Source organism: Ananas comosus, linkage group 7 (genome assembly GCF_001540865.1).
Source record: "Ananas comosus cultivar F153 linkage group 7, ASM154086v1, whole genome shotgun sequence".
NCBI classification, from domain to species: Eukaryota; Viridiplantae; Streptophyta; class Magnoliopsida; order Poales; family Bromeliaceae; genus Ananas; species Ananas comosus.
Window position 1 is genome coordinate 3785298 of NC_033627.1, and position 26174 is coordinate 3811471.

The 26174-nt window shown below is 32.8% G+C and overlaps 2 protein-coding genes across 2 annotated transcripts; both read right to left on the reverse strand.

Annotated features, from left to right (window-relative positions):
• LOC109712836 (protein NRT1/ PTR FAMILY 2.11-like) lies at positions 1029 to 7315 on the reverse strand. Its single transcript, XM_020236609.1, has 3 exons — positions 6850 to 7315; positions 2379 to 2932; positions 1029 to 2024 (listed from the first exon to the last, which is right to left on the reverse strand). The coding sequence occupies exons 1-3, from the start codon at positions 7213 to 7215 to the stop codon at positions 1178 to 1180; spliced, it is 1767 nt and encodes a 588-aa protein (XP_020092198.1). The 5' UTR covers positions 7216 to 7315; the 3' UTR covers positions 1029 to 1177.
• Positions 14375 to 25848, reverse strand: LOC109713052 (protein NRT1/ PTR FAMILY 2.11-like). The gene is made up of 5 exons (XM_020237004.1): positions 25592 to 25848; positions 25104 to 25321; positions 20610 to 21056; positions 20369 to 20514; positions 14375 to 15483 (listed from the first exon to the last, which is right to left on the reverse strand). The coding sequence occupies exons 1-5, from the start codon at positions 25695 to 25697 to the stop codon at positions 14586 to 14588; spliced, it is 1815 nt and encodes a 604-aa protein (XP_020092593.1). The 5' UTR covers positions 25698 to 25848; the 3' UTR covers positions 14375 to 14585.

Sequence of the window (26174 nt, forward strand, 5' to 3'; positions counted from 1 at the left end):
AAGATAAAGAGCCGACAAGGGAGAGAAACTCAAGATATCTTTTTGGAACAAATATGATCACTCCAAAAAGTATACATCAATAGAATCAAGATTGAAATGATTTGTTATCTTGGAGCATTGTGGTGTCACCATCTGGTAATTTGTGTAAATCTTTTTGATGGTATATATAGTTTTTATTTTTAATGAGAGAAAAATAATATGTTACTTATTTTGTTCAGGCTTTTTAGAAATGAACTTTGATAGAGATATGAAGAAATTAGACTATATCAACCACTAAGTTTTTAGCCAACTAGCTTGATTGGGAGTGAAAAAAGTCGTGCTTTCAAATAGCATCAATTTTACTACTATCTACACTTGAGAGCGAGCATATCGCAGTTACAAATTTTTTTAAATCCTTCACTCTCTTCTTAAGTCTTTGCTCTAAACCATTCATTCGAGCACATACTCAGACGGATAAAATAACTATATCTACTTAAATTCATACGATCCAAAAGCTTAAATCAGTAAATTTAAAAATAAAATAATGTACTTAACTCTTTTCGTTTTGTAATAATTATTCATGTCTATTTGTTTGTAATAAGAGAACAACTACCATTGACCTTTATAAACAAAATTTACCCATCAAAACTAAGGACCTTTACAAAACAAGTGGTGGGTCATGTGAATTATAAGGAACGTTGTTATTTTTAAGTTGACTAATAATGACTCCCTGTTAGCTGTCAACTCGATTAGACATTTGATGCTTCGGTGTGAGAAGAATATATAGCTTGTTTCAACAAGCGTATCTTAGCCCTTAAATTTAATTTTTTTTTTTTTGGGTCTGGCTTGGAAGTTCATCACCTCACTTCTATAGCTTAATTTATTTCTTTAATGAATGAAACAGATAGCATGCTATATTTTTTCTTTTTTTTTTAAAAAAAGTTACCCATATGAGAGAGAGAGAGAGAGAGAGAGAGAGAGAGATAGAGAATGTAAGATCTCTCCTTTTTTTTTTTTTCTTATTCATTTCATGTGCAAATTCCAACATTAAAAAAAAAAAAAAAAACAATACTAATAACTGCCAATCAAAATACACCCCTTCCTTTTCACTATAAAGGTGCTTCTTTAAGCAACTACATAACCTTAATAACAGCATCAGAAATTTGCTAGACAAGCTCAGATCCCACAGTCAGGTCATCTAACTAGCCCCTTTGTATCTGTACCACTTTGCGCAGATCACAAAATAAACCAAGTTTAAGACCCCGATCGCCGCGATTAACAAGTAAAAGAAGTCCAATCTCCCCTCATTAAGATCCTGGGCCAACCAATTCCTCCCCCCCTTCACTCCTGTGGTCTTGTGAACAATTGTCACCAGAAACCCACTCAAGTAGTTCCCCCCTGCCAGGTTCAAAAAGGCCAGAGACCCAGCCACACTCCTCATGTGCTCAGGGAACTCCTTGTAGTAGAACTCTATCTGGCTGATCAAGTTAAATGCCTCAGACACCCCCAGAATCATCAATTGTGGCACCATCCAAAGGCTGTGCATTGAGGAGATTGCTCCCCCGCCGGCCGACAGGCCGAGAGTCGGGTGGTGCAGCGCCACGCTCCTCCGCTTCGCCTCGATCGCCGCCGACATGATCATCGCGATGATCGAGAGGAATATCCCGATCCCCATCCGGTGGAGGAGCGAGATTCCGTCCTCTCTCTTCGTCATCCTCCGGAGCCAGGGCACCAGCAGGCGGTCGTAGATCGGTATCCATATCGTCTGCGCCAGCATGGAGAACACGGTGAACGAGGCGGCGGGGATCTCGAAGTGGTCGTCGCCGAGGTGCCTGTCGGACTGGAGGGCCGACAGGACGACGTAGGTCGACTGCTGCACGACCGCGACGTAGTAGATTATGCCGGTCGACCAGACGGGGATGATTCGGAGCAAGCATTTCACCTCTTCGACTTGCTGCAAGCTGCATAGCTTCCACGGGTTCGCGGCGAAGCCGTTCGGTTTTATTTCGTCGGCGGGAGTTATGATCGCAGCTTTGTCGAGAAATCTGGATCAATTAAAGCGTAGCAGAAGAGATATAATCAGATGTTTAATAGAACAAAAATAGAAACGTATTCTGCCAATGACAATTTAAGCCGGTTGGCTTAATTTGAAAATGATGTGTGTACGTAAAACCCTTGAATTAGGGCTTAGAGCATATCCGGGCCAATTTAAAAGCCCATTTCTAAATACGTTGCCGCGTTTTATATTACTCCATTGCATCCCCCTCTGCGTTTGAGTGGTGGGCAACGAAATCTTGTAGTTTAAGAGGTACAATTTTCAAGGGGGTAAATTGAAAATATTGATAACTTGAGGGGGTTTCGTGCAATTTAGCCCGCAAAAACTGGTTTGCATTCTGTACCTGAACTGGTCAGTGTGTTGAAGCTTGGTCACTAGTAAGCTAAGATGTGGTGGATCAAAGAGGGCCTGTTTTGGATCCTTGGGCTGCTTCAGTTTTCGCTTGCTAATGCACGCCGCGACTACCTGCACGATGCTCGTGAACGGGCTCCCCTCAGGCCGGACCTTCACGTAGATCCTCGAGCCCATGAAGAAGATCACGCAGGCAATGAACATGAGGATGGTGGGGATGCCGAGGCCGATGGACCAGCTGACGGCGCTCTGAACGTAGATGATCACGGTCGCGGAGATCATTATCGCGAAGGTGAACGTGAAGTAGTACCAGTTGAAGAAGCTGTTGATGCCCCGCTTGCCCGACTCCGTGTGCGGGTCGAACTGGTCTGCACCGAACGGCATGCTGCAGGGCCGGATGCCGCCCGCGCCCACCACCAAGAAGGCGAAGGCCGCGAAGAGGACCGACGTTTGATACGGAGTTGCACGAAGGCACGTCGCACCTGGGGCGCAGCTCGGGGGATGCAAGCCGGCAACGGCGGCCGTGAGGGTGAGTATGAACATGCCCTGCAACAACATAGAGTCTTTTCTTGTAAGAACCAAATTTATAACTCTCAATTGCGACTCAAACTTACAATAATACCCTAAATGCTTCTGCCCAGTTATTAATTCTAATGTGTTCATCGTTTATAAATCTCTCACATTTCATATACTTTCTCTATTTTAGATTCGAATATTCTCGTCAATTTGATCATACACATAGCCTAATATTATCGGACAATATGACGCGTAGCTCACATTTTCGATTGGTGAATCTCTTTTGATACTAATTATAATGACCTAGCCCATTAGTGCTAATAACTCGTTGGGTATAAACTACTATTCCAAACTATGTTAAATTCAGTTATTAATTCTGATGTGTCCGTCATATATGTAAGCTCCTTGCACTCCATATTTTAGTGCTAGTCATTAAACATGATTACTAACATGCATTTATATTAGGTTAAACTTAAATTTATATTGCTATTCTCTTTTTCCCTTTTGAAATTTATATAGATATTCCTTTTTTTTATTTCTCTTTTATTTGTCACAAGAATTAGCTCTTAAGCTCTAGAACTCAAATTTTTACTGATCTTAGTATAAGTACATTTCATAGAACGTTTTTGGAAACATTTATTATAGTAATCTGCAAATTAAAATCTAATTTGTTAAATATATTTTATGATACTCAAAATATCTATATATTAAAAAATTATAAATATTAAAGAACGATTCTTAGATATCAAACAATGATTTTTTTTATAACGTTAATTTTGACAACTACAGGCATTACTTGATGCCAAGGTAATAAATTTTTATTTTTTTTTTGTTTATATATATATATATATATCTTATAAAATGAACCGCTGAAAATAAAAATTTTATAAAAAATGGAAGGCTAAAAACAAAAATTTTATAAAAAATGGACGGCTAAAATATGGACGAGTAGCCTCAAAATGAATGGCTAAAAATAAAAACTTTATAAACCATAATGATAAAAGACTTAAATTTTAAATCAGAAATATTGATTTTACTATTGGTGTTAAGTAAAATTTTCTATTAGAGTTTCATGTAATTTATATTATTTTACATCACTGAACTTAAAAATGTGCCATTTTGATCGTTAAAATAGTTATTTTTAAGATCTCTTGATCACTTGGTAAATAATATCGAAAAATTATAAAATTTGGTTTTTAGATAGCTTCTACAGCGTAGATTATGGCTAATAGAGCAGATTGTCGAATTGGATATTCGATCATCAAAAATAAATTACAAGTATGGAGACCTCCGTGCTTTCGGAAGCACAGGAGACATACTTTCTCTCTCTCTCTCTCTATATATATATATAAACTTTTCAAATATTGTACATTATATTTATGCAATTAAATTTTAATTTGAAATATTAATCATCCATATTAAGTATAATAGTTTCCTAAAAGCCAGAAAGACAACAGGATTTATAATTCTTCACTGCAATCAGAATCTAACAGAGATTTACGGCTCTAAAATGAGATGTCTTTTTTGTCACAATTATTATATAAAAATAATAATATTTAATCAAATATTTTCACACTATATAAAAGCGTAACATAAAGTTGCTTAAAAATATAACTTTAGATTAAAATTATTATTATTATATCATCTCTAATTAGATTCTTTATTATATTATTTTCGCAAAAAATAGCCAAGGGAGGGATATACCCTTGGACAAAATCCTCCTCTTTTAAAGCCTTTTCCATTACAACCAAAACCCATTGAATTGTGGGTGTTCACTGTTAAAATCCCCAAATTGCCCTTGGGAATAATATATGTGGCCCATGTACCTTGGGTGCATGTGAGGTTGGTAGCAAAGTGAGGTTTTGATCCATCACTTTCTTAGCTGTCCTAGCACAAACTTCAATATCATAATGTTTCAATTATTATATATTCAAACATATGATTTTATCTAATAAGACAGTAGAACTTAATCCTACCCAATTATTTTCGATGATAAAGAGGAGTTCACATTAGCGATCGACACCGTCAAATATGATCTAACATTTTAAAGGATCTTAAAATCGAATTTCATAATCTTTAAAATTTTCTCTTTAAGACATCAAAAGATCATAGTATGGACGCTTAATGATAAAGAATATTGTAAAAACAAAGGTTCAAATTTCTCAATACAAAATTGAACCTGTCATGTATGTTTAAGATAGTGAAAATATTTTTTCTTTCAGAAATTCAAGGCGCGTCGATCATGAAATAAGTAACTTTTAAAATGAATCAAATTCGATTTTCAGACATTGCATATGCTGTAGATTATTTTTAACAGTATCGGTCGCTACTAAATGGACTTTTAAAAGGAATCAAATATTAGCTTAATAGGAATCAAATTCGACTTTTTTGTCACTACCAAATGGACAAACCACCAACCTTAGCTTAATAGGAAAACGTGGGCATTAGAATGAATTGCCACCAAATATTAACATTATATTAAGTAAAAATTGAAATTTTTATTTTTTATATAATATATAGAAGGTGTTTTTAACCCATCAACTTAAACTTTTGAGTTATTGTTTTTAGTTCTTTAATTCTTAATTAATTCTTTGTGTGTGGAGCTAGTCAAAGTTGAGGGCTTTTTTTTATTTATTTAATCACAAATTGCCACAAAACAACAAGCTACGACTAATAAACCAAAATCTCGTGTACTACACTTCACTGAGTGGGAGAAAAATATATTATTTTATTACATTAAATTAAAAGTGAAAAAATTAATAAATAAAAGAAAACGTAGAGCCGTGTATTGACACGATTGACTCAATCCACAAGCCACGTGCCACGTGCCACGTTGTAGGCTAAGTATTATCTTAAGACCCATTAATATTGCTTTTATCTTCTAATTAAAACCTAGATTATTTATTTATTTTCCTCTCTTTTTTGGGGACATCAATATATAGATATGCAAGATTTAGTAGCTTAATTATGAGCGTATAGATTTTGATGCATGAATATGTTAAAAGGCTCTAATCTAATCCAAAAGTTTAAGTTAGATGTTAATTCCCTACAAATTACATACACGTTAAAATTTCAAAAAAAATTAATGGGCTCTAATTAATTCGATCCAAAAAATTAACTTACTAAGCAAAACACTATCCACATTTTATATATATACATATATATGTTAAAATTTCATCTTATGTACACTCTATGACTCTATGAAACAGTGCAAATTAATCATGCATGTAACAACAATGATTCAATGATTAATGTGATTTTTATCTTTTTTTTTTTTTTAAAGGGAACGAATCCGATTAAAAATTTGTATCTGCGAGTCATAATACAAGCCTTAAATGGGTGACAAAAAATTAATTAATCAAAGACACGAAAAATAATGGCAAGAATTTAATTAATACATACCTATAAAAGGAATCAATAATTAAGGAGTACAATCAAACAAACGGCAATAAATCAGGTATTAAATGAAAAGAAATCATTTTAAAATTAATTTTGATTGTTTCCAAATTAATTAATAATGATTTGCTAATAATCAACCTGAGGTTCTTCTTTCTCTTTTTTTTTTCTTTTTTATTTTTTCCAATCAAAGAAGCTTTAATTAATAATTAGTTGTTCATCAACTTTAGTAGGTGTGAATTAAAAAAAGAGACAAGTACTGGTGATCCATTACCTCATTGTAGGCCACTCCAAGGATTCCCATCCCAAGATCTAAATTATTTACATACCTCATTAAAACTCTTTTTTATTTTTTTTTTCTGAGAAAAGGAATAGCATTAATAATGCTATGCTTACAAAAACAAATTTATAAAAAATTAATCTTATAAATTTATAATAAAATTGAGAAAGAATTAAAAATATATATATATAAATTTTAAAAATTAAATAATAGAACACACATTAGCAGGTGGAGAGATAGGGGGGACGGACGGAGGGACGGAGGGACATACCAGGAGGGAGGCGATGGAGGCGAAGGCGAGGGTGGAGTAGCGGCCGAGGAAGGCGTCGGAGAGGAAGGCGCCGGCGATGGGGGCGAGGCTGGTGGTGCCGTTGAAGGCGTTGAGGAGTGCGGCGGCGTCGACGCTGGGCATGTGGAAGACTGCCGTCAGGTAGACCAGCAGGTTCGACGACGTCCCCAGCGTCCCCAGCTTCTCGAACGTCTCGTTCCCGATGATATACGGCATCGCCCCCCACCCCCTGTACTTCACCCCACCTCCTGCCGCCGCCACTGCCGCAGTCGCATCCCCCACATCGGCTGCGGCACCGCCGCTCTCCAGCTTCTCGACCGCCTTTCCCTCGTCCCCTGCCGCAGCCATCGACGTAATTTGGTGTCTAGGATGATGCCTCTCTGGGGCCGAGAGGAGTAATTTAATTTATAAGAGCAATGCTAGATATACATCTCAAAAAAAGTATATAAGAGGGGGGTGTCACATGCAGTATATAGCCGTACTACGCGCCCACCTCTGAGTTAGTTAGTTGATGCCCATCGATTTGACTTTGCAGGTGGAGAAAGAGAGGAAAAGGATTGGAGTAGTCGTAGGTTAATTTTAGCACGTAAATTCCCTGCGAATGTGTGAAATTTGTATTAATATTTTAAGCAGTGTTACATGATTACATATATAGGCCTAAAAGGGTTTATTTGGTTCATCTATTATATACGCTGAAATAAAAGTGTGATTTACTAATAATTTTGATGGATAAAATATATATAAAAAAAGATTCTGTGAATAATTGTTTTTACTCTTTTTTTTTTCTTATTTTTAGAAACTTATATTTCTGTCCAAATTTCAGAAATATAGAACGTTGATAAAGATGGCGAAATAACTAAATTTTCTTTACTTGTTCTATAAAATAAATTATTATACTTCTTTCAATTTATTTTAAAAATTCAATGTAAATTATTAGAAATTAATGAAATAGTGACGAAACCTTGACGGAGGAGACTAAATACATCGATTTGAAATTTTGGATGAGTAAAATATAGGTTTTGAAAGTCAGAAAAGAAAAAAAAAAAAAAAAGGTATTCGCCACGCCAGTTATGATAAAACATGCCCTAATTTGGATGTAAAGTTTACATCCTATTCTTCTTGTGATTTATATTTGCTCACTTGTGTTATTAACTTCTTTTTTTTTTTCCCTTCTACTATTACTAAAATTCAAACGGAAAGAAATTTTGTGAATCCTTGAATCTAAGGCGTAAAATTTACGCTCTATATGGAGTCTTTATATAGCAATTTTCGACCTTTTCCAAAATCTTACTTATTTTATGCATGTGTTGGTAAAAAGCCCGAGTTAAAATCAAATTTGATAAAAAATTTTGCGCATATTTTAACCCTAACGCAGGCACAAAAAGATCTAGATTAGACTCTGATTTAATTACTATAAAATTTTAAATTTGGAACAACAACTTAGGCTGAATTACATTTATGGGATTGGATCAGACAGAATTGAATAAAAAATCGAACAGAATCGACAAAGAAAGAAAAAAAATCAGTACATGTTTTTTTTCTCAATTCTTAAGTTTGGTAGCTAAATCCAACCTAACAAGCCAAACCAGCTAGTCAAAAAGCTGGCTCTTTTTAGAAGGACATACATACATGAATACTAAATTTACAAAAAAAAAAAAAAAAGAGTTTTAAAATAATTTTCATATTTTTTGATGGAATTAATGCCAAAAAAAAAAAAAACAAGACTCAATCATATTAAAACAAAAAAAAAAAGAAATCATTTTCAAAGAAATAAAGAGAGAAATGGACTTAAACCGCACTCAAGCGGAAAGGGTCAGCTTAAGTGGATCGATATCGCTTTCACGGACGTGTTATCCACTACCAATAACCTTTTCTTTTATTTATTTATTTATTTAATTATTTAATTTATTTAATCAAATCGGTGGTTATCCTAACTACATGCGACGGCGATTGATTGATTGATTGATTGGGTGATGGACGGTGGATGATCGTCCCTCTCGCACGCCACCTCGGTTGTTAGCATAGCCACATCTAATTTAATATATAATAATAATAAATATAAATATAATAATTGACTCATAATTAATGGCTATATTGCACTTTTAAACTTTGTATTGTAACCCATATTTTAATTGACCCTTCCCAGAGTTTGTAGGGTTTCAATTTTTTTAAAATTCAAATATGAAATTTAAATTTTAAATTTTAAATTTAATAAGAGGAGTAATATTATCATTTTTCATTTATTACTATCTATAATTCTTACCGACCGTCCCTAGCACAAGTGGCAAAAAGGCTTGATGGCTGGTACGCGAGATCTAAATTTGAATCCTAGTTGATTCATATTTCCAGCTACGTTTATTTCTAAATGAAATAAACAAAGCAGGTAGCCTGCTACCTTTCTCTCCCAAAAAAACAAAAAAAACTATCTATAATTCTTTTTATTCTATTTTATCTATTCAAACGCTATATTTTTTCCTATAAAAAATAATTCAATTTTTATCCAAACGTAAAATTAGTCTGCTTCTTGCTTATATCTGAACTTGCATCTAACTCTGAAATAAGTTATTTGTTACAGTTTACACCACAAATCCAATTAACCTTTTATACATTTCAAATTTTAAGTCCAGTACATAATTTAAAAGCTGCAACTCAATGAATAGCAAAATTATATAAACTGTTGATAAATGTTTAGTATGAGAATGTAGAAACAATTAAACCTGCTATAGCAATTATTTTTTCTCCCAGGTAAAATTAAAATAAAAATATGTTTAAAATTTAAAATATTAAATTTAAAAGTTTATTTATCAAAATGAGAGTTGGGCCAAAAGTTCAATCATTAATGATGACTCGACGAAGTCACATGCGCACACGCAAGTGATGTGGGGGCAGGAACGCAAACGGGCCGGTCAGACGCTGGAACCCGACCCGACCCGCTCCGCTTCCCGCCCCGCATCCGGCTACGTCACGGAATAAAATATAATTTTAATTTTTTTATTTAAATTTAAATTAAATGTAATTAGTTTTTTATTATTATTATAAAAGTAAGCATTTTTTTAAAATCACATTCATTTTGAAATAAAAAAAAATATTTAGAACTCAAATAACATTCTAAAGAAAATGAAAAATTATCTTATGATTTAAGTATTTATTGTGACGAATTTGAAACAAATCAATTTTTTCATCGATCACCTCCTGTTCCGTATCGATTTACGATCATCAAAATACTCCTATTTTCTGTTCTGAATTCGTTTATTATTTTTTACTGTTTGTAGGGATGTCAATGGGTACGGATACCAGAAATTTTATTCAAACCCGAATCCGAACGGAAAGGATTTATTCGATGCTAAACGGATATGATTTCATATATGGATATCAAAAATAAAACCCGACGAATATGAATTCGGATATGAATTTTGACTGCACCCGACCCGAACCCGACGCAAACCCGAATTTATTTTACATTATATATAATATGTATATATAAAAATTTGATATTATATTTGAATTTGTATTTTAAAATTTTCAATTTAATGTAATATATTTTGAAATAGTGAAAAGAGAAATAATTATTTCAGCTTCGGATTTTCGGGTTTCGGTTCGGATTTGAATTTCGGGTTTGTGTCGGGTTCGGATTTGAATATGAATTTTTAAGATCCGTTGGATTCGGATTCGGGTTTTAAAAAATGCGTCTCGAATCCGATCCGTTGACATTCCTAACTGGTTGTTCCATTTAGGACGGATCGGGGCACGAGCTCCGCCAACGGGGATCAATTTGCATCCCCTGTGTGGGGGTTGGTGTAACAACCCTTTCAATGTCATTGTTTTGTTTAAAGAAACATTTGCTCCCCCTTGGATCCAGGGTGTAGCCTTTGCATGGGAAAAAAATGGGGAATTAAATAAAGCTCCATCAACATGTGCATATCCTTATCCTTTGCCACTTTGCTACGGTTACCACAAACTCTCCCCCCACAGTAAACCCCAAAAAAAATATATATAATTTAGGATTGTTTGTGTTAAATAATGCAAAATAACTATTTGTTCTAAAAATTTAAGTTAGGAGAGAATGAGTGTTTTTATATTTTTATATTTAATATTTTTTTTTATGCTTGAACTCGAAACTTTTTCGTAGGTTTATAATGTGAATTTAAATTAAATAGAAAAAAAATTAATTATGGTAGAAATCTGGTGTGACTTAAACTCAGAATTTTCTGTTTTAATACCATACTAAATAATCGCTGTACTACAAAAACTTAAACAGGTAAATATAAAAATATGTATGTTTAGTTCAGTTAATGCAAAACTTTATTTTATGTGCAATAATTATTTCCCTCTAAAATAAATAATATTTTGATGTTTTATGTTCAATAGTATTCGATAAGACAAATTAACATTGGTATCTTTGAATTTTAAAGGGAGTAGTTTTCAAAGTCCCCTTGAACTTTAGCTTTTCTATTAAAAAGTGTCTGGAGTTAGACTTTCTAAAATTTGTCAAATAGCTCAATAAATCCACTCTATTTATTTAACATTATTAATTATATAATTATTTTGGTCATATGTATTGCAAATACTTTTATGAAACATCAAAACAGAAAATATTTATTTTCATATTCTAACACGTAAAGAGAAAAGAATAAAAATTAGAATTCAGTTATACCCATTCTTTAATTATCATGCTTAATTGTTAAAATTGGGAGAGAAAAAAATTATTTTTTTTATATTTTGAAGTCGTAGCGTGGCATCCACTCAAAATATCTGCGTAATTAGTAAGTTCACTTGAGGAGAAAAACCTATTGAACTGTTGATAAAGTTTAGGAGACGTAATTGCAAAACTAATCGCTCAAATGCCTCTTTGTAAGACATCTTTTTAAAGAGTAATATTACTGATATATCTTAAAATATGGTGCATATGTTACACCCACTCTATCCAATGACCATTAATTTTCTACTTATCATATTAATTTTTATTTATTTTTATTAAAAATTATTTAAATATTTAATGAGATGTAAAATGTATATTCTTTTTTAGAGTGTACAACTAGAATATCTCATTTTAAATGGACACTCAACAGTTATGGGGCCAAAACAGGCTACATTGTCCTCAACCATTAATAGCTGCTTCTTTGTTTGTTTTGTTTTGTTTTTGTTTTTATTTTTGTTGTTTTTCAACTGCTCATTTATTTGATTTGTACTTTAACTACGATAAAATCAAGTGATTAGAAAAAAAAAAAATCCCAAATGAAATAAAGGAATTCATATCCTCCGCACATATAACTCATAAAACGATTTGGCAATCTATCCCTTTAGCCCGCTCTGTCATTTCTCCTAACTCCAGAGTCACAAAAATATTTTATATTTATGTGACTCGTGAAATAAAGATTGGGTAAAAATTCACCTACGCTCTTTTTATTACATTTATAACTTTTAACATATTTTATAAATTCTCTAAGTTAAAATTAAACCAAAGGAGAGATGAAGCAAAATCTACTGATGAAATTCTAAAAGAAAATGAATAGTATCAACATATGGATTGTTTGTATTTAGTTGAAATGCATACTATTTAAGAGAATTTTCAAATGGTGTGTTGGATTTTTAAATTTGACCTGTAATTAGATATGGGCATGGCCCAAACATTAAAAAAGTGAGGGGCTTTCCAACTGTGTATTTGGGTGAGGTTTCTCTTTCTTAATTAGTTTCGTTACTTACCTGATTTTTTATCCTATTGACAGGGACTTTCCAACCAATTTCTTTTAGATTTTTAGAAAAATTTTTTTTTTAAAAGAAAACAAGCTCATAGGCCGGATAAAATCACACACTAGGTTTTCGGATTCGCCAACAGATCCGCTGCATATGCAGATAGCCCTATATATATAAAGCGATACAAATATCTGCATAAGAACAACTACTATAGAATAACAAAGCTATTGCAATAGAAATAGCTGGTCATATGTACATACATATAATTTAAGTTGTGCAAATGAACCAAAATCTTATCATCATCTTTCAACTCTAAAAAGATGAAATAAAGTACAATTGCATGTATATGAGTAACAAATTGAACTACGGGGCGTGAATTTAACGCTAACAATGTCTCGTTGGGGAGCCCCTAATCTGCCGCCGCCACGTATTAGTTTTACTTGCATCCAACGATTCGTCTGGTGTTTTTGAACACTAAAACTCAAAAAGAATTGATAAAATTCTACTGAATCTGAACTATAGACTATTTTAAATCTGCTATCCGAATTTTCAAAATTTTGATCTTACTATGCAACTTTTCAATTTATTAGATTTGAGCCGGTCAACGGCACCTTGACTTCTAAATTGAGTGCATTGCTTATCTTTATAAGTTTATTTATTATACTTTATATAATTCTCACAAATCACAGGTATAAATTTATTAAAATAAATAATTAACTTAAATTTTGAAATCAAAATTTTGTTGACTGACTCAAATAAAACAAATTCAAAAGTCGGATAGTAAAATTAAAATTTTGAAAGTTTGGATAGCAAATTCAAAAGAATTTTAGACATTAAAGGCAAAGACTATACTATATTGAATAGTGGCAAAACTGATACGTGATAATAGATCTATGCTTCTCAATGAGACGTCATTGGAGAGTTCATGACTAAATTTTTTTTTTTATTTTTTATTTTTTATTTTTCTCCACAGGGATTGTCTCAAAAATATCCTACTAAATTAGTCACATATTTATTTTCCAAAGAGGTCAGAGACTTAATTATTTTAAATATTAAACGGGCATGCAGAAAATCAAACTCGTGATCTCTCGACCTGGCAATTTAAAATATCAACTAACTGTGCTAGACAGTGATGTTTCGTAATTTTGAAAGCTATGTTTGGTCCAGAGACAAATCAAAGAAAGCGAGAAGGGAACTAATTATGTAGGTAGCTTTAAATAAAGTGTCATAATAATTAGAAGAACAACTTTAATTAATGTTGAATGACAAGTTAATTAATTCTTTGGTGGGAAAAAAAAAAAGGGAATAAAGTGTTTCTAATAAATTAAGTTGTTTGTGTACTGAAAATAGTTATATGCGGAATATTTATTAATAGTAAATAAATAGTATTTATTATTAATTGTTTAGCTGTTGAATATATAATAGTATTATCACCTAATGGTAAAGTCCTATAAATATTTAAGGACCGAAAAATTAATTGTAAATATTTTTTATTTTTTACTATAAAAAGCTTTTTAGGCTCAGTTGCTTTGTTTGATCATAATTTCTACACTGGTTTTCACATCGATCCTCACTTTTTAATTTTTGCAATTGCATTTTTAATCTTTACTAATACATTCTATTAAAAATTTACTAATATGGACGGAAAATAGTAATATTCATCTAAGTTCTACTGATTAAATTGACTTGATTAAAACAACTAATAAGTGTTAGCGAACCAAATACAACAAAATTGAAAAAATAATAAAAAGTCATATTTAACTTGCCCGGAATAGAAAAGTACTACGAATTAAGACTATCCTGCAATATATTATAGTAGAAGATTGTGAGTTCGAATCACTGAAACAGCATGTTTGGAAAATCGAGAAAAATAAAACTAATTTAATGTTGATTTATTTCTCATTTTCCCTATGTCATGAGAAAGTGGAAATTACATATTGCCAATACATTTTGATTAAAAAAAAAAAAAAGAAAAGAGAAAAAGTAACACTTCCATACAAATTTTTTATTTTACTACTTTAAGTTTAAACTAAAGGAACCTTTGAATCCTTTCCCTCCAAAGCAATTTCACCTGCACTGAGTGAGCCCTTGTATCTATACCACTTTGCGCAAACAAGAAAATAGAACATGTTAAACACCCCTAAAATCGCGATCATTAGGTAGAAATAATCTAACCTCCCCTTGTTCAGATCTTGCGCTAACCAATTGTTATCTTCGCCGTCGGTCCCGGTCGTTAGATGGACGATCGTCACCATTAAACTGCTCAGGTAGTTCGAAAGCGCGAACCCGAGGAACAGCAGAGCCCCTGCTACACTCCTCATGTGCTCCGGAAACTGCTTGTAGTTGAACTCTACCTGGCTTATCACCGTGAAAGCCTCGGCGAGGCCGAGGATCGTGAGCTGGAACGCGAGCCACAGGCTCGACATAGACGAAACGCCGCCCCCGCTCGACGTGACCCCGAGAAGCGGCCTGTGGACCGCGTAGCTCCGCCTCCGGTCTTCGACGAGCGCCGCGACGACCATCGCGACGACCGCGAGGACCATTCCGATCCCCATCCTTTGGAGCAGCGTAAGGCCCTCGTCCTTTCCGGTCAGTCTCCGGAGCAGGGGCACTAAAATGCGGTCGTAGATGGGGATCCATACCGTAAGTGCGAGCATAGAGAACACCACGAAAGAAGCAGCGGGGATCTCAAATTTGCCTATGAGGCGTCGGTCCGACTGGAGGGCCTGATACACGGTGTAGGTCGATTGCTGAACTGTCGCGATGTAGAAGACGATTGCGGTCGACCACACCGGGATGATTCGCGCGATGCACTTCACCTCCTCGACTTGCTGTAGTGTGCATAGTCTCCACCGGTTTGCGGCCTCGCCGGTCGGTTTTAGTTCGTCGGACGGAGTCACGATTGCAGCTTTGTCGAGAAACCTAATCATTTCATGAAAAAAGAAGAAACATAATTTGAATGTTGCACACAAAAATGCACCTTGCACAAGTATACTACTTAATTAGGCATATAATCAATAAGTCTATTACAAACCAAATAGAAGTTAATAAGCTATTTATCTTATTACCAGGATATTTAGACAACATTTAGACATATAATCAATAAGTTGAATTAAATCAGATGGAGGTGAGAAAATCTAAGAATTTAAAAATTCTTGTTGAATTTTTAGTAATAAAAATATTGATAAAACTAGTAAAAAAATAGTTGTTATTTGTATAAATAAGATACAAAATTTACATAATTTTGTTATTGATTGAAGCGAAAAAGTTTAGATAATTTTATTATTTATTGCAGTGGAATGCATTCGAGTAGCGTGAGCGATAGAATCGAATCACATGCAAAATTTTTAGTAAAAAACTTTTAGTGTTCCCAAATGGGGCTTAAGAGGAGAGTTATAACCCATCAGGGGATGAACTTGGAGAAGATCATATTAACATTCATTCTCAAAAAACAAAATAAAACAAAACAAAACCAAACCAAACCAAAAAGGTTAATCTAATATTGTGACTTCATCCTAGTATATAGTTGTAGGTTTGGTTAAAAAATCACGATATATTTAGAGATCTGACCCTTCTACGTGGCATGTTTGTTTCACCGAAAGTAAATTTTTGATTAAAATAGAATTCAAAAAAAAATTATTTTTTCTCCTGTTATTTATTTTCATTACTCTGGAAGTACAATTTCTCCAATTCTGTTATTTGTTTGGAAGAATATGAATGAAAAATAATAAATAACTTGATAAATAATAAATTATAACACAAAAAATAAAAAAAATAACATAATGGTATACTTATATAATTAAAATTATAATTTAAAATAACCAAATTAATTTTTTATATATAAATTACAAAAATACAATAATAGAATTACAGAGTAAAAGAATATTAATACTCAACTAACGAAATTTCAACATATGTTAAATGTGCAAACTAAATAAAAGTGATACTAAGGTTTTATTTTGAATTGCGGGGAGATTGTGCTACGTGCGGTGAGAAAGTATGATGGAAAAATACTGTACGTAATATTGTAGTCGGTTACGATACATTTTCTGGAGTCCTACCGAAGAACGCAGGAGCATATCCCAATATGCTTTTACCCAAACTCTATTTTATATAATAGCGTTAGATAAACCGCAATACCAAACTAAGCCTAAGTTTAACTATCCAATTTTCATCATATGTAAAATATGTAAACTAAATAAAAATAATAATTAGTACTATAATTAAATATAGTTAAATATAACTAGCATTATTTATTATATTATTTTATTATTTTTTTCAATTCGCTTTACAGTAATTGAATTCAGTTCAGGACGGGCCGAAATCAATTATACTATTATGCATTACTTTTTTTTCAATTCTCAAGTACAACATATTATGAAAAGTATTAATTAGTATGTTAATCATTGTACTATTCTAACTTCACCAAAATGTCTTCTTTAGATAATTTATTTTAAGTTACAAGTGAACATTTTCTCTTTGCTAAAAAAAAAGGGTTAAAAGCATAAGTTAATTCGTAAGATACGTGTACAAATCAATTTCTCCAAAAACTTTAGCTGTTTGGGAATAGTGGGGTTCGGGTCTCTGATGACATATAAAATAGGGAAAATTTTCTCTATACCCTTCTAAAAGCATCTAATTTCATAAATGCCCCTTTAAAAATTGAAATATCATATATACCCCCTCAAATTTAACAAACTTTCAAAAATACCCCTGCCATCAAATCTCCATCCATATTAAAATTAATAATATTTATATTCCAACTTTACCCCTCTTAATTATTCATTGGTCAATTAATAATTCTATTTCATAAATACCCTCTTTTATATTTCAAAATTAATTAAATTCTATCTAGACTAAAAATTTAGTAAAATTCAATTGATTTTAGTTTAAAAAATTATTCATTTTAATTAAATAAATATTTCTATTTGGAATAAATTATAGTTAAATTAAATTTCATTTTGCTTTATTGTCAGAATGAGAAATAGTTTATTTTAGTTATATCTTCTTTTTTACTACACCGATTGTAAAGTAATAATTTTTTTTTATTTGACTACTTAATATAGAGAAAATTTGTTATTATGAATACATTACAACTAAGAGCATTAGTATAAAATCCGACCTCAAATAAAAAAAATAGTTATATTATGAAAGGACAAACTAAATTCTTGTAATCAACGGACTTTACATAAACCAATAATTGTTTTGAATAATAAATTGAAAAAATTTTAGATAATGAAAATTTTTCACAAATTAAGATAATTATTCCATTAAATTTAATACCTTTGACTAATTTTCAGTTGAAACTAGCATAAATTTATTTAATAGTTAATTATTATTAGCTAATTAACCTATTAATTGAATTTCTCTATTAATTGATTATAATATTTGAAATCTGAATGGATAAAGAAAATTTTAAAAAAAATGGATCACGTACATTTATATGCCCCTTAACAGTTTAGAGGCAAAATGACCAATTTTATTCTTAACCTTTATTATATTATGGTATAACTAAAATTAAAATGAGTTGAGGGTATTTTTGAAACAAAGTAAATATTTGTAGGGGCAATTTTGATATTTCAAATTACGTAAGGGCATCTACGATAATTTTGAACTTTTCAGGGGTACGAATGAAATTGCCCCTATAAAATAACTATTTGTCTTTAAAAACTTAAACTACAAAATTATAGCATTTTACTTAATTATTTATATTTAACAACCTATTCCTTTATCTAATTAGATGTGTTCAATCCATATACAAATACTAAGTCAACCTAAGACCTTTTCAGATCCTAATGAATATGTTGAATCACTTCAGGGGTGTAACTAAACATGTGCTTAGATTCTTCTGAATCTCTAAGTACCAAATAGTTTTAAATTACTTAATGTAGTGGATTAACTCTTCTGTTATAAAACTAAAAATTAAACTAAATCTCCCTTTTAGCTAGGCCCTTTAAATTATGTTGGTAGTTATTAATAATAATGGTGCAATATAAAAATGACATTACAATTATATTAATAGCATTTTTCTAGGGTTGTTGGGATTAAGTAGTTGATTGATATCCTTCTCATAAGGTTATAAGACTTAGACTTGGTGTCGATGTCCACATTGTGGGAGAATGGATATGGGCTAAAACAAAAAAGAAAGATATAATATATTTTTTGAGAGAAAATAATGTTGATGTCTACTTAATAGTAGGGGTTGTTAACGAGCCGAACACAAACGAGCTGGGACGGCTCGTGTTCGGCTCATTTCATAAACGTACGAGCTGAGCATGAGCCGGATCGTTAAAGTATCGAGGCGAAAAATTTAGCTCGTGTTCGACTCGTTATGTCTCACAAACAACAAGATAGAAAATTAGAAAGGATAAATGTAGAAAATAAATTTATGAAATTATCCATTAGACTCTGACTTAATAGTGGAAACTTTATATATAAATGAATCTGTTTATAATTAAGTTGGGCTTTATGTTTAGGTTGGACTAAAAATCAAATAATAAAATATGTATTATATATATAATTATTTATTTATTTATACATATAAATATAAAATATATAAATTATAAATATAAAGTATATGTATTCGAGCTGTTATCGAGCAGAACATGAGCAAGCTGACCCCAGCTCGTGCTCGACTCATTTATTGAACGACCTCAAAAATTTTGCTCGTGTTTGGCTCGTTTACTAAACGAGCGATTCAGTCTCGAGCTCAATTTGAGCTGAATACAAGCTGGTTTGCGAACAGAGAGCTCGAATTCGATTGGCACCCCTTAGCATACTGTACATCACCAATTTGTTGATCATGTTTTGGACCTAAGGGTGCGTTTGGTTCGCATTATAAAAGATTACTAGGAATAAAAGATATCCGAGAATCTTATTACTATTCATCCTATTACTAAGAATGTGGAATTCCTGTGTTTGGTTCACACAGTAATATTAATTAGCCATGTTATTTAATAGTACAAAAATTATACAATTAATTAATTTATTTATTTAATTAATTTTAAATAATGTTACCAAAAGTTTCAATATCTTTTTAGAAAAAAGGGAGAGAAAGTATAAGTTAGAGAGAGAGAGAGTATAATTAAAAAAATAGAAAGAAAAATATAGTCGAAATTAGAGGGAGTGAGAGAGTTGAAATTTTAGAAAGAGAGAGAGAGAGAGAAAGCTTAGTTTAGAGAGAGAAAAAAAAGTTGAATTTTAGAGAGAAAAATAAGTTTAGAGAGAGATATAAGGTTAGAGTGTAAAGAAAAATAATATCAATTAGCCGGCGGGTAGGAAAAAAGAAAGAGATTAGACATATTATGATTACCCCAATCTATTAATATGAGGATACCCACCCTCCCTCAAGGGAATGAGATTAGTACTTTGGGATGAATCTTATTCCCAAGTGAATCCAATATTACCAATTAGATTACTTAGTACGTTTAGCCAAACACCGTCATATTTTTTTATTCCCATTGGATTACTAGGAATCTTTAAAAGATAGCGCGAACCAAACGCACCCTAAAAGTTTTGGGCTTTGTTGTTTAAGGCACAACAGGCCCATATTACTTAAACCATACCCCATGAAAAAATTTAAGGGACCGGTTAAGATTAATCTCGACGCCAATTCTAAGCACACTCCAGACTCAAAAGGTTGCGGATTCGATTCCCCATATTTATTTTTTATAATTAATAATTCTTTTCATCAGTTAGTTAATAGATCCTGTTTTTTTTGGATAACAAGTTGATCGAGACCCCTCAGCAAATTAATTACGCGAATAAATTTAAAAATTGTTTGGCGCGCAAATCAAATATTCCTCACCTGAACTGATCCGTGTAGGGGAGCTTGGTGACAAGGGCACTCCGGTGCGGCGGATCGAACAAATCCCGCCCGCCGGCCCCCTCCTCCTCTCCCTCCTTTGTCGGCGGCTTTTGCACCCTCCGCTTCCGTATCGCGGCCACCACAACCTATTGAATACAAGAAAATAAAAAAAAAAAAATATCAAAATATCGTTCTCTGATAGCTTAAGTTTTTAGAGTAATGATCGGCTGTTTCGCATGACCTGCGCGAAGCTGGTGAAGGGGCTCCCCTCGGGTGGGATGCGGACGTAGATCGGCGTCCCCACGAAAAAGAAGGCGCAGGACAGGAACATGAGCGCGGCCGGGATCGCGAGGCCGATGGACCAGCTGATGTTGCTCTGGACGTAGATGATGACCGTCGCGGACACCATCATCGCGACCGTAAAGGTGAAGTAGTACCAGTTGAAGAAGCTGTTGATGCCGCGCCGGCCCGATTCGGTCCGCGGGTCGAATTGGTCCGCCCCGAACGCCAAATTGCACGGCCGAATGCCCCCCGCGCCGACGACGAGGAAGAAAAAGCCCGAGAGGAGGACGAGTAATTGCAATGTTGTCGGGCCACGACAGTGGTGGTCGGAGGCGGTGTCGGAGCTGTCGCAGTGGGGTGGGTGCAGAGTCCGAATCGTGGCGGTGAGGGTGAGGATCAGCATTCCCTTTTGTGATAAAAAAAAAAAAGAACAAATCATTTTTTTTTCGAAAATAACAAATTGACATGAATGAACAGTAATATTGACAGAGCAGATCAAATTTAACTGTTGGTATTACATGCATTAAATTTAGTAATGCTAGATAAATAATGAGCTTTCCATACCAAATCAAACTTTATACTATGAGTCTTTCACGGTGAAACAGGAATCATTACTGTTGATGAATCCACTGACTTAGACTGTTAAAATAATACCGTTTGATTGTATATAATTATAATTGTATTGTAATTATTTCCGCATGCAGATTCAAATAAGATGCTTGGTTCGATGCTTTTGATATCAATTGCTGCAGTTGGAAGTGCGTGAGCAGTTCCAACTACAACAATTGGAATTATATCCAAATTAGCTACAGTTTCAACTGCAGCAGTTGGGAAGAGTAATTTTAAACAAAAGATAAATTTACGTCCTTCATCAATTGTTAAACATAATTTTTTTTTTCTATATTAAAGGTATTCTCACCCCTCCATATTTAAATTGGTAAGATTTTGAAGATGTGTTTTTCAATTATAAGCAACCAAATAAATTATTTATAATTACAGTATTTTATACTGTATTTAACCAAACAAGATATATGCAGTTATAGTTATTATGTTTTCAACTGCATACATTTCTATTTATACTAAATTTTTAATTACATCTAATTAAAACGACCCCTTATTTTTATTTTATTTTGTTCCCTCTCCAAGCTATAAATTAAGCTAGTGGGTGAAACTACAGCTTTAGTTGGTTTTTGTAATTTTAGGCAAAATATTTTCTGACATCCTAGTTATTACTAGTGCAAACAAAAAATTGCAGTTAATATTTTTTAATATTTTTAATCTCTGGAGTAAATGGCAAAGGGCTTAGTGGTTGGTACCTGAGGTCTCAAGTTCGAATCCTAGTTGATTCATATTTTTAGCTAAGTTTATTTTTAAATGAAATAAACGAAACAGATAGCGTGCTACCTATCTCTCAAAAAAATAATAATAATAATAACTAAATTTCTTTAGTTTCTTATAGTCTTTCTAGATCACTATGATCCATGACCTTTTTTTACCTCTTACACGCAAAGGTCCCATACATCACTAAATATTCCTTGCAGTTAAACCTAGTTTACCAAACTTAAATAAATTTCTCTCCCACACAATTAAACCTACTTTGCCCACTAACATCACTCACATATATACTTTTTTGTTTTGAACAAATTAGGTATAACCGATGTAGTAAAATTTAATCAATAAATAGTGATGAGTGTAAGTCCATGGACCTTCTTAAGAAAAAGAAATAGCAAATTGGTATTTATTGAGTAAAGTTAGAAAACTTCTAGAAATAAACAACTTACTCGTCGTTTCTAGCGGTGAGATATCCGAATTAATAATCATCAGCGTTAAACATAATACAGATTATTTGGACTTAGTAGAAACTAAATTGTATAAATTTTTCAACATTTTATATTTAGTATTCACAAGTTCCAAATTTGACAATTTTTAATGACAAATATATAGTGAATTTGAAACTACTCAATCACTAGGTAAATATTATTGTAAAACTGCAAAATGTGATTTATATGAGTTCAGATAACTTAGATAATATTTAATAATACCGATCGTCAATTCAGATCCTCCATCACCAAAAACGATGCGAAGAAAAATAACCTCTTTTTTTTTTTGCATTATTTTTACATTGAGAAAAGGATAATTTAGAAACAAAGGACTTGCCTAACTCAGTGACAAGTCCTTTGTTTGGGCTTCAATTTCTAGTCACATGTGGTGGAAAACTTAAAAAAGTGGTGTGTAGTTTGTGGGACACTGCTACAACTAAGGCTTTAATTATTGCCATAAGGGATGTTGTCATTTTGCTAAGAAATTCTACACATTTATGTCAATTATTACCACAAGTTCTATTAATGAAAGGTATATATTTGTAATAGTAAAGCTGGAATATTTTAGACGAAAAATAATCCTTTTAGTTATACCTCATTTCTCACAATGAGACATCTAAATTGATGATCAACACTGGTCTAGATTTTTTTTTTTTTTGAGAGAGAAATAGGTAGTATGCTACCCGTTTTGTTTATTTTATTTAGAAATAAACTTAGCTGGAAATGTGAATCAACTAGGATTCGAACTTGGGACCTCGGGTACCAACCTTCAAGCTCTTTGCCACTTGCGATAGGAATGGTCGGTAAATTTTTTTTATTAGTAATCAAATTTTTATAATTTTATGATATTATTTAATTCAGTGATCAAACAGTCTCAAATTTATCCTATATATATATATATATATATATAGAGTCCAACTATGGTGCTTGTAAAAGCACCAAGCATTTGGTGCTTGTAAGTTTTTTACCGTTAGATTTACTTCTCGGATCATTTTCAATCATTAGATTATACTATTCAACCAACCACCCACTCAATCCTTGAGGACCCACATCATCCTAACCGTATATTTCTTAATCCAATGGTTAAAATCTACAAGCACCAATAACTTAGGTACTTTTTAAAGCATAGAAGCTTAATTATATATATATATATATATATATATATATATATATATGGGGTTATTGAGGCCTCATTGGAGTAACTAGATAAATATACTCAAGATATTATAAAATTCAGTTGAGGTAAAAGTAAAGGAACTTGTAACTTCGAAGTTAAATAATATCATAATATAGACTCTTCTACGTGCTCCTCTCTCTCTCTCTCTCATATACAAACAAATTGAAAATCTAGCTGAGACACATCATGGGTAGTGTGCTGTACCCAGGAACAAGCTACAGAGGTCTTACAAATGAATTGAAATGCTGGATCAATGATTGGATCCATTTGATAAAGGGATCGATCCAAAAAAACCACAAACCTGTCAACTGCGCCCACAGTTCCATCGGAAAGTGCTTTGAATCTCCCAGAATATTGTCTTTAAATATTATTAATGTATTATCAATTGCTCTGTTGAGACTTTTAGGCTTCGTTTGATTCGGATATAAGTAAGAACTAGTTATATCGAGAATAGGTACAAGTATGAATTTTCGTAGGAACAAGGATATTTTTTTATTTGGATAAAAATGTGGGTATAAACTGAAACTAGAAAAATTATATTTTGATGAAAATGTGAGTATAAGGTGGAATAGTTGGTAGTTATAGATAGAAAATAATGATTTTAACCCTATAATTGAATTTAAAATTTTAAACTTATAATTTTAAATTAAAAATTTTAACTTTTAAATTTTAAAATTTGAAATTTATAATTTAAATTAAAAATCTCTCTCAAAATCTATCTCTCTCTCTAGATCTCTCTCTCTTTATATAAGGAGGGATCTGTACGTAGCAATACTCGAAATACAGAAGTAGAAATTATTATTATTATTATTGTTGTTGTTGTTACAAAAGTTTGTAGGTACATAGTTTTCTGTTCATCATTTTTTTTTTTTTTAGAGAAAGGTAGCATGCTACCAGATTCGTTTATTTTATTTAGAAATAAACTTAGCTGGAAATGTGAATCAACTAGGATTCGAACTTGGGTCTCAGGTATCAACCACCAAGCCCTTTTGCCACTTGCGTTAGGGACGGTCGGTCTGTTCATCATTTTTCTATCATTGAATGGATAAAATTATTTAACCAAACCAATTAAACCATGCATTTTGTATTGGAAGTGTTATATGTAGGTAGGTTTATCATGACAAATATCTTGAACCAACATAGCCCTACTTCCACTAAGAAATGCTAAAGAAAAACCTAGCACCTAACTTCGTTATTTTTGGTACAACTTCATTTCGTGTAATATATATACACTAAGCATTAAATAGCTTCTAGATATATACACACACAAGTAATTCTGATTGTTTGGTTGAGATTCTAAAATAACTTCTCTATTTAAAATTAAAATTATTTGGTACTTCAAAAATAAAATCTTCATGGTTCTACTATGTTAAAACGTTACAAAACTATTAATACTTCTTTAAATAACTCTACCAGATGTGCAGAAACTTCAACTAAGGAAGGAGGGACAAAGTACCACAAACGACGCGATCGAGGCGAAACCCAAGGTGGTGTACCGGCCCAAGTACGTGTCGCTGAGGAACGCACCGATGACAGGGGTGATGTTGGTCGTGCCCGAGAAGAGGTTGAGCATCGTCGCGGCGGTGACGCTCTTGACGTGGTAAATGGTGGTGAGGTAGATGAGCAGGTTGGCGACGGTGCCCAGAGTCCCCAGCTTCTCACACGTTTCGTTTCCTGCAGATTCATAGCAATATACGCATCAAATACTCATTGTCCTGCCGTAAGGTTTAGTGTTGTTTAAAAGAACTTTTATTTCTAAAAGCGGATTGAGAAGCTCTAAGTTGGTGCTTTTGATTGTTCGAAATAAGCGTACGTGGCTGAAACTCACGAAGAGATAGGCGCGATTCATGAAACTAAAGAAGATGCAAGAACCATTGAATTATATACGTAGTTTGTAAATTGTCGTAAAATTTGTTAAGGGAATTAGTAGTTAATGTTGCATACCTATAACATAAGGCATGGCTTTCCAACCACTGTACTTAATTAGCTGATCAGGCTCTTGCTTCTCCATTGTTGGTGTCTTGTGATTATCTTCTGTGGCTCCTGTCATTTTTTTTCTCTCTTTTCTTCAATTTTTCCTTTTTTTTTTGTTTATTTATGGTTCCTCTACTCTCTCTCCAACTCTATTTAAGATGCACAGCTAAGGGGGGAGAGAGAGAGATAGAGAGAGGGGGGTGTGAAATGGAATGTGGTACTTCCTCTCACACTTATAGTGATATTAATAGGGAACTGAGTTAGGAGCACTGTGGCTCGAATGTCACTATCTTAAATCATGTACACAGGGAATGGGAGAGAGAGATCTAGAGATCTAGAGATCTAGAGAGAGTCAAACACTTAACTTACGAGGTTCAATTTACCATGTACATACACAACAGTGTACGTACGTGTGGCACCAATTTGGTCTACTTAATTAGTAAATATGTTGTTCTCTTAGTTCAAGGAATAATCCGATAAACAGTAGTAACGCTTGTGTACATGCATGTGTCGCTTCTAAATAATTTTTGCCTAGTTATTACCTAAAATATTC

Bases quoted from the DNA above. Each gene is read 5' to 3' on its own strand.
- LOC109713052 (XM_020237004.1), bottom strand. From the start codon at position 25,697: ATGACAGGAGCCACAGAAGATAATCACAAGACACCAACAATGGAGAAG. The intron at 25,322-25,591 runs GTATGCAACATT...ATGAATCTGCAG, and splicing joins AGCCATGCCTTATGTTATAG to GAAACGAAACGTGTGAGAAG. The intron at 15,484-20,368 runs GTGAGGAATATT...TGAAATGATTAG, and splicing joins CCCTACACGGATCAGTTCAG to GTTTCTCGACAAAGCTGCAA.
- LOC109712836 (XM_020236609.1), bottom strand. From the start codon at position 7,215: ATGGCTGCGGCAGGGGACGAGGGAAAGGCGGTCGAGAAGCTGGAGAGC. The intron at 2,933-6,849 runs GTATGTCCCTCC...ATGTTGTTGCAG, and splicing joins CCTCCATCGCCTCCCTCCTG to GGCATGTTCATACTCACCCT. The intron at 2,025-2,378 runs GTACAGAATGCA...TAATTGATCCAG, and splicing joins CAACACACTGACCAGTTCAG to ATTTCTCGACAAAGCTGCGA.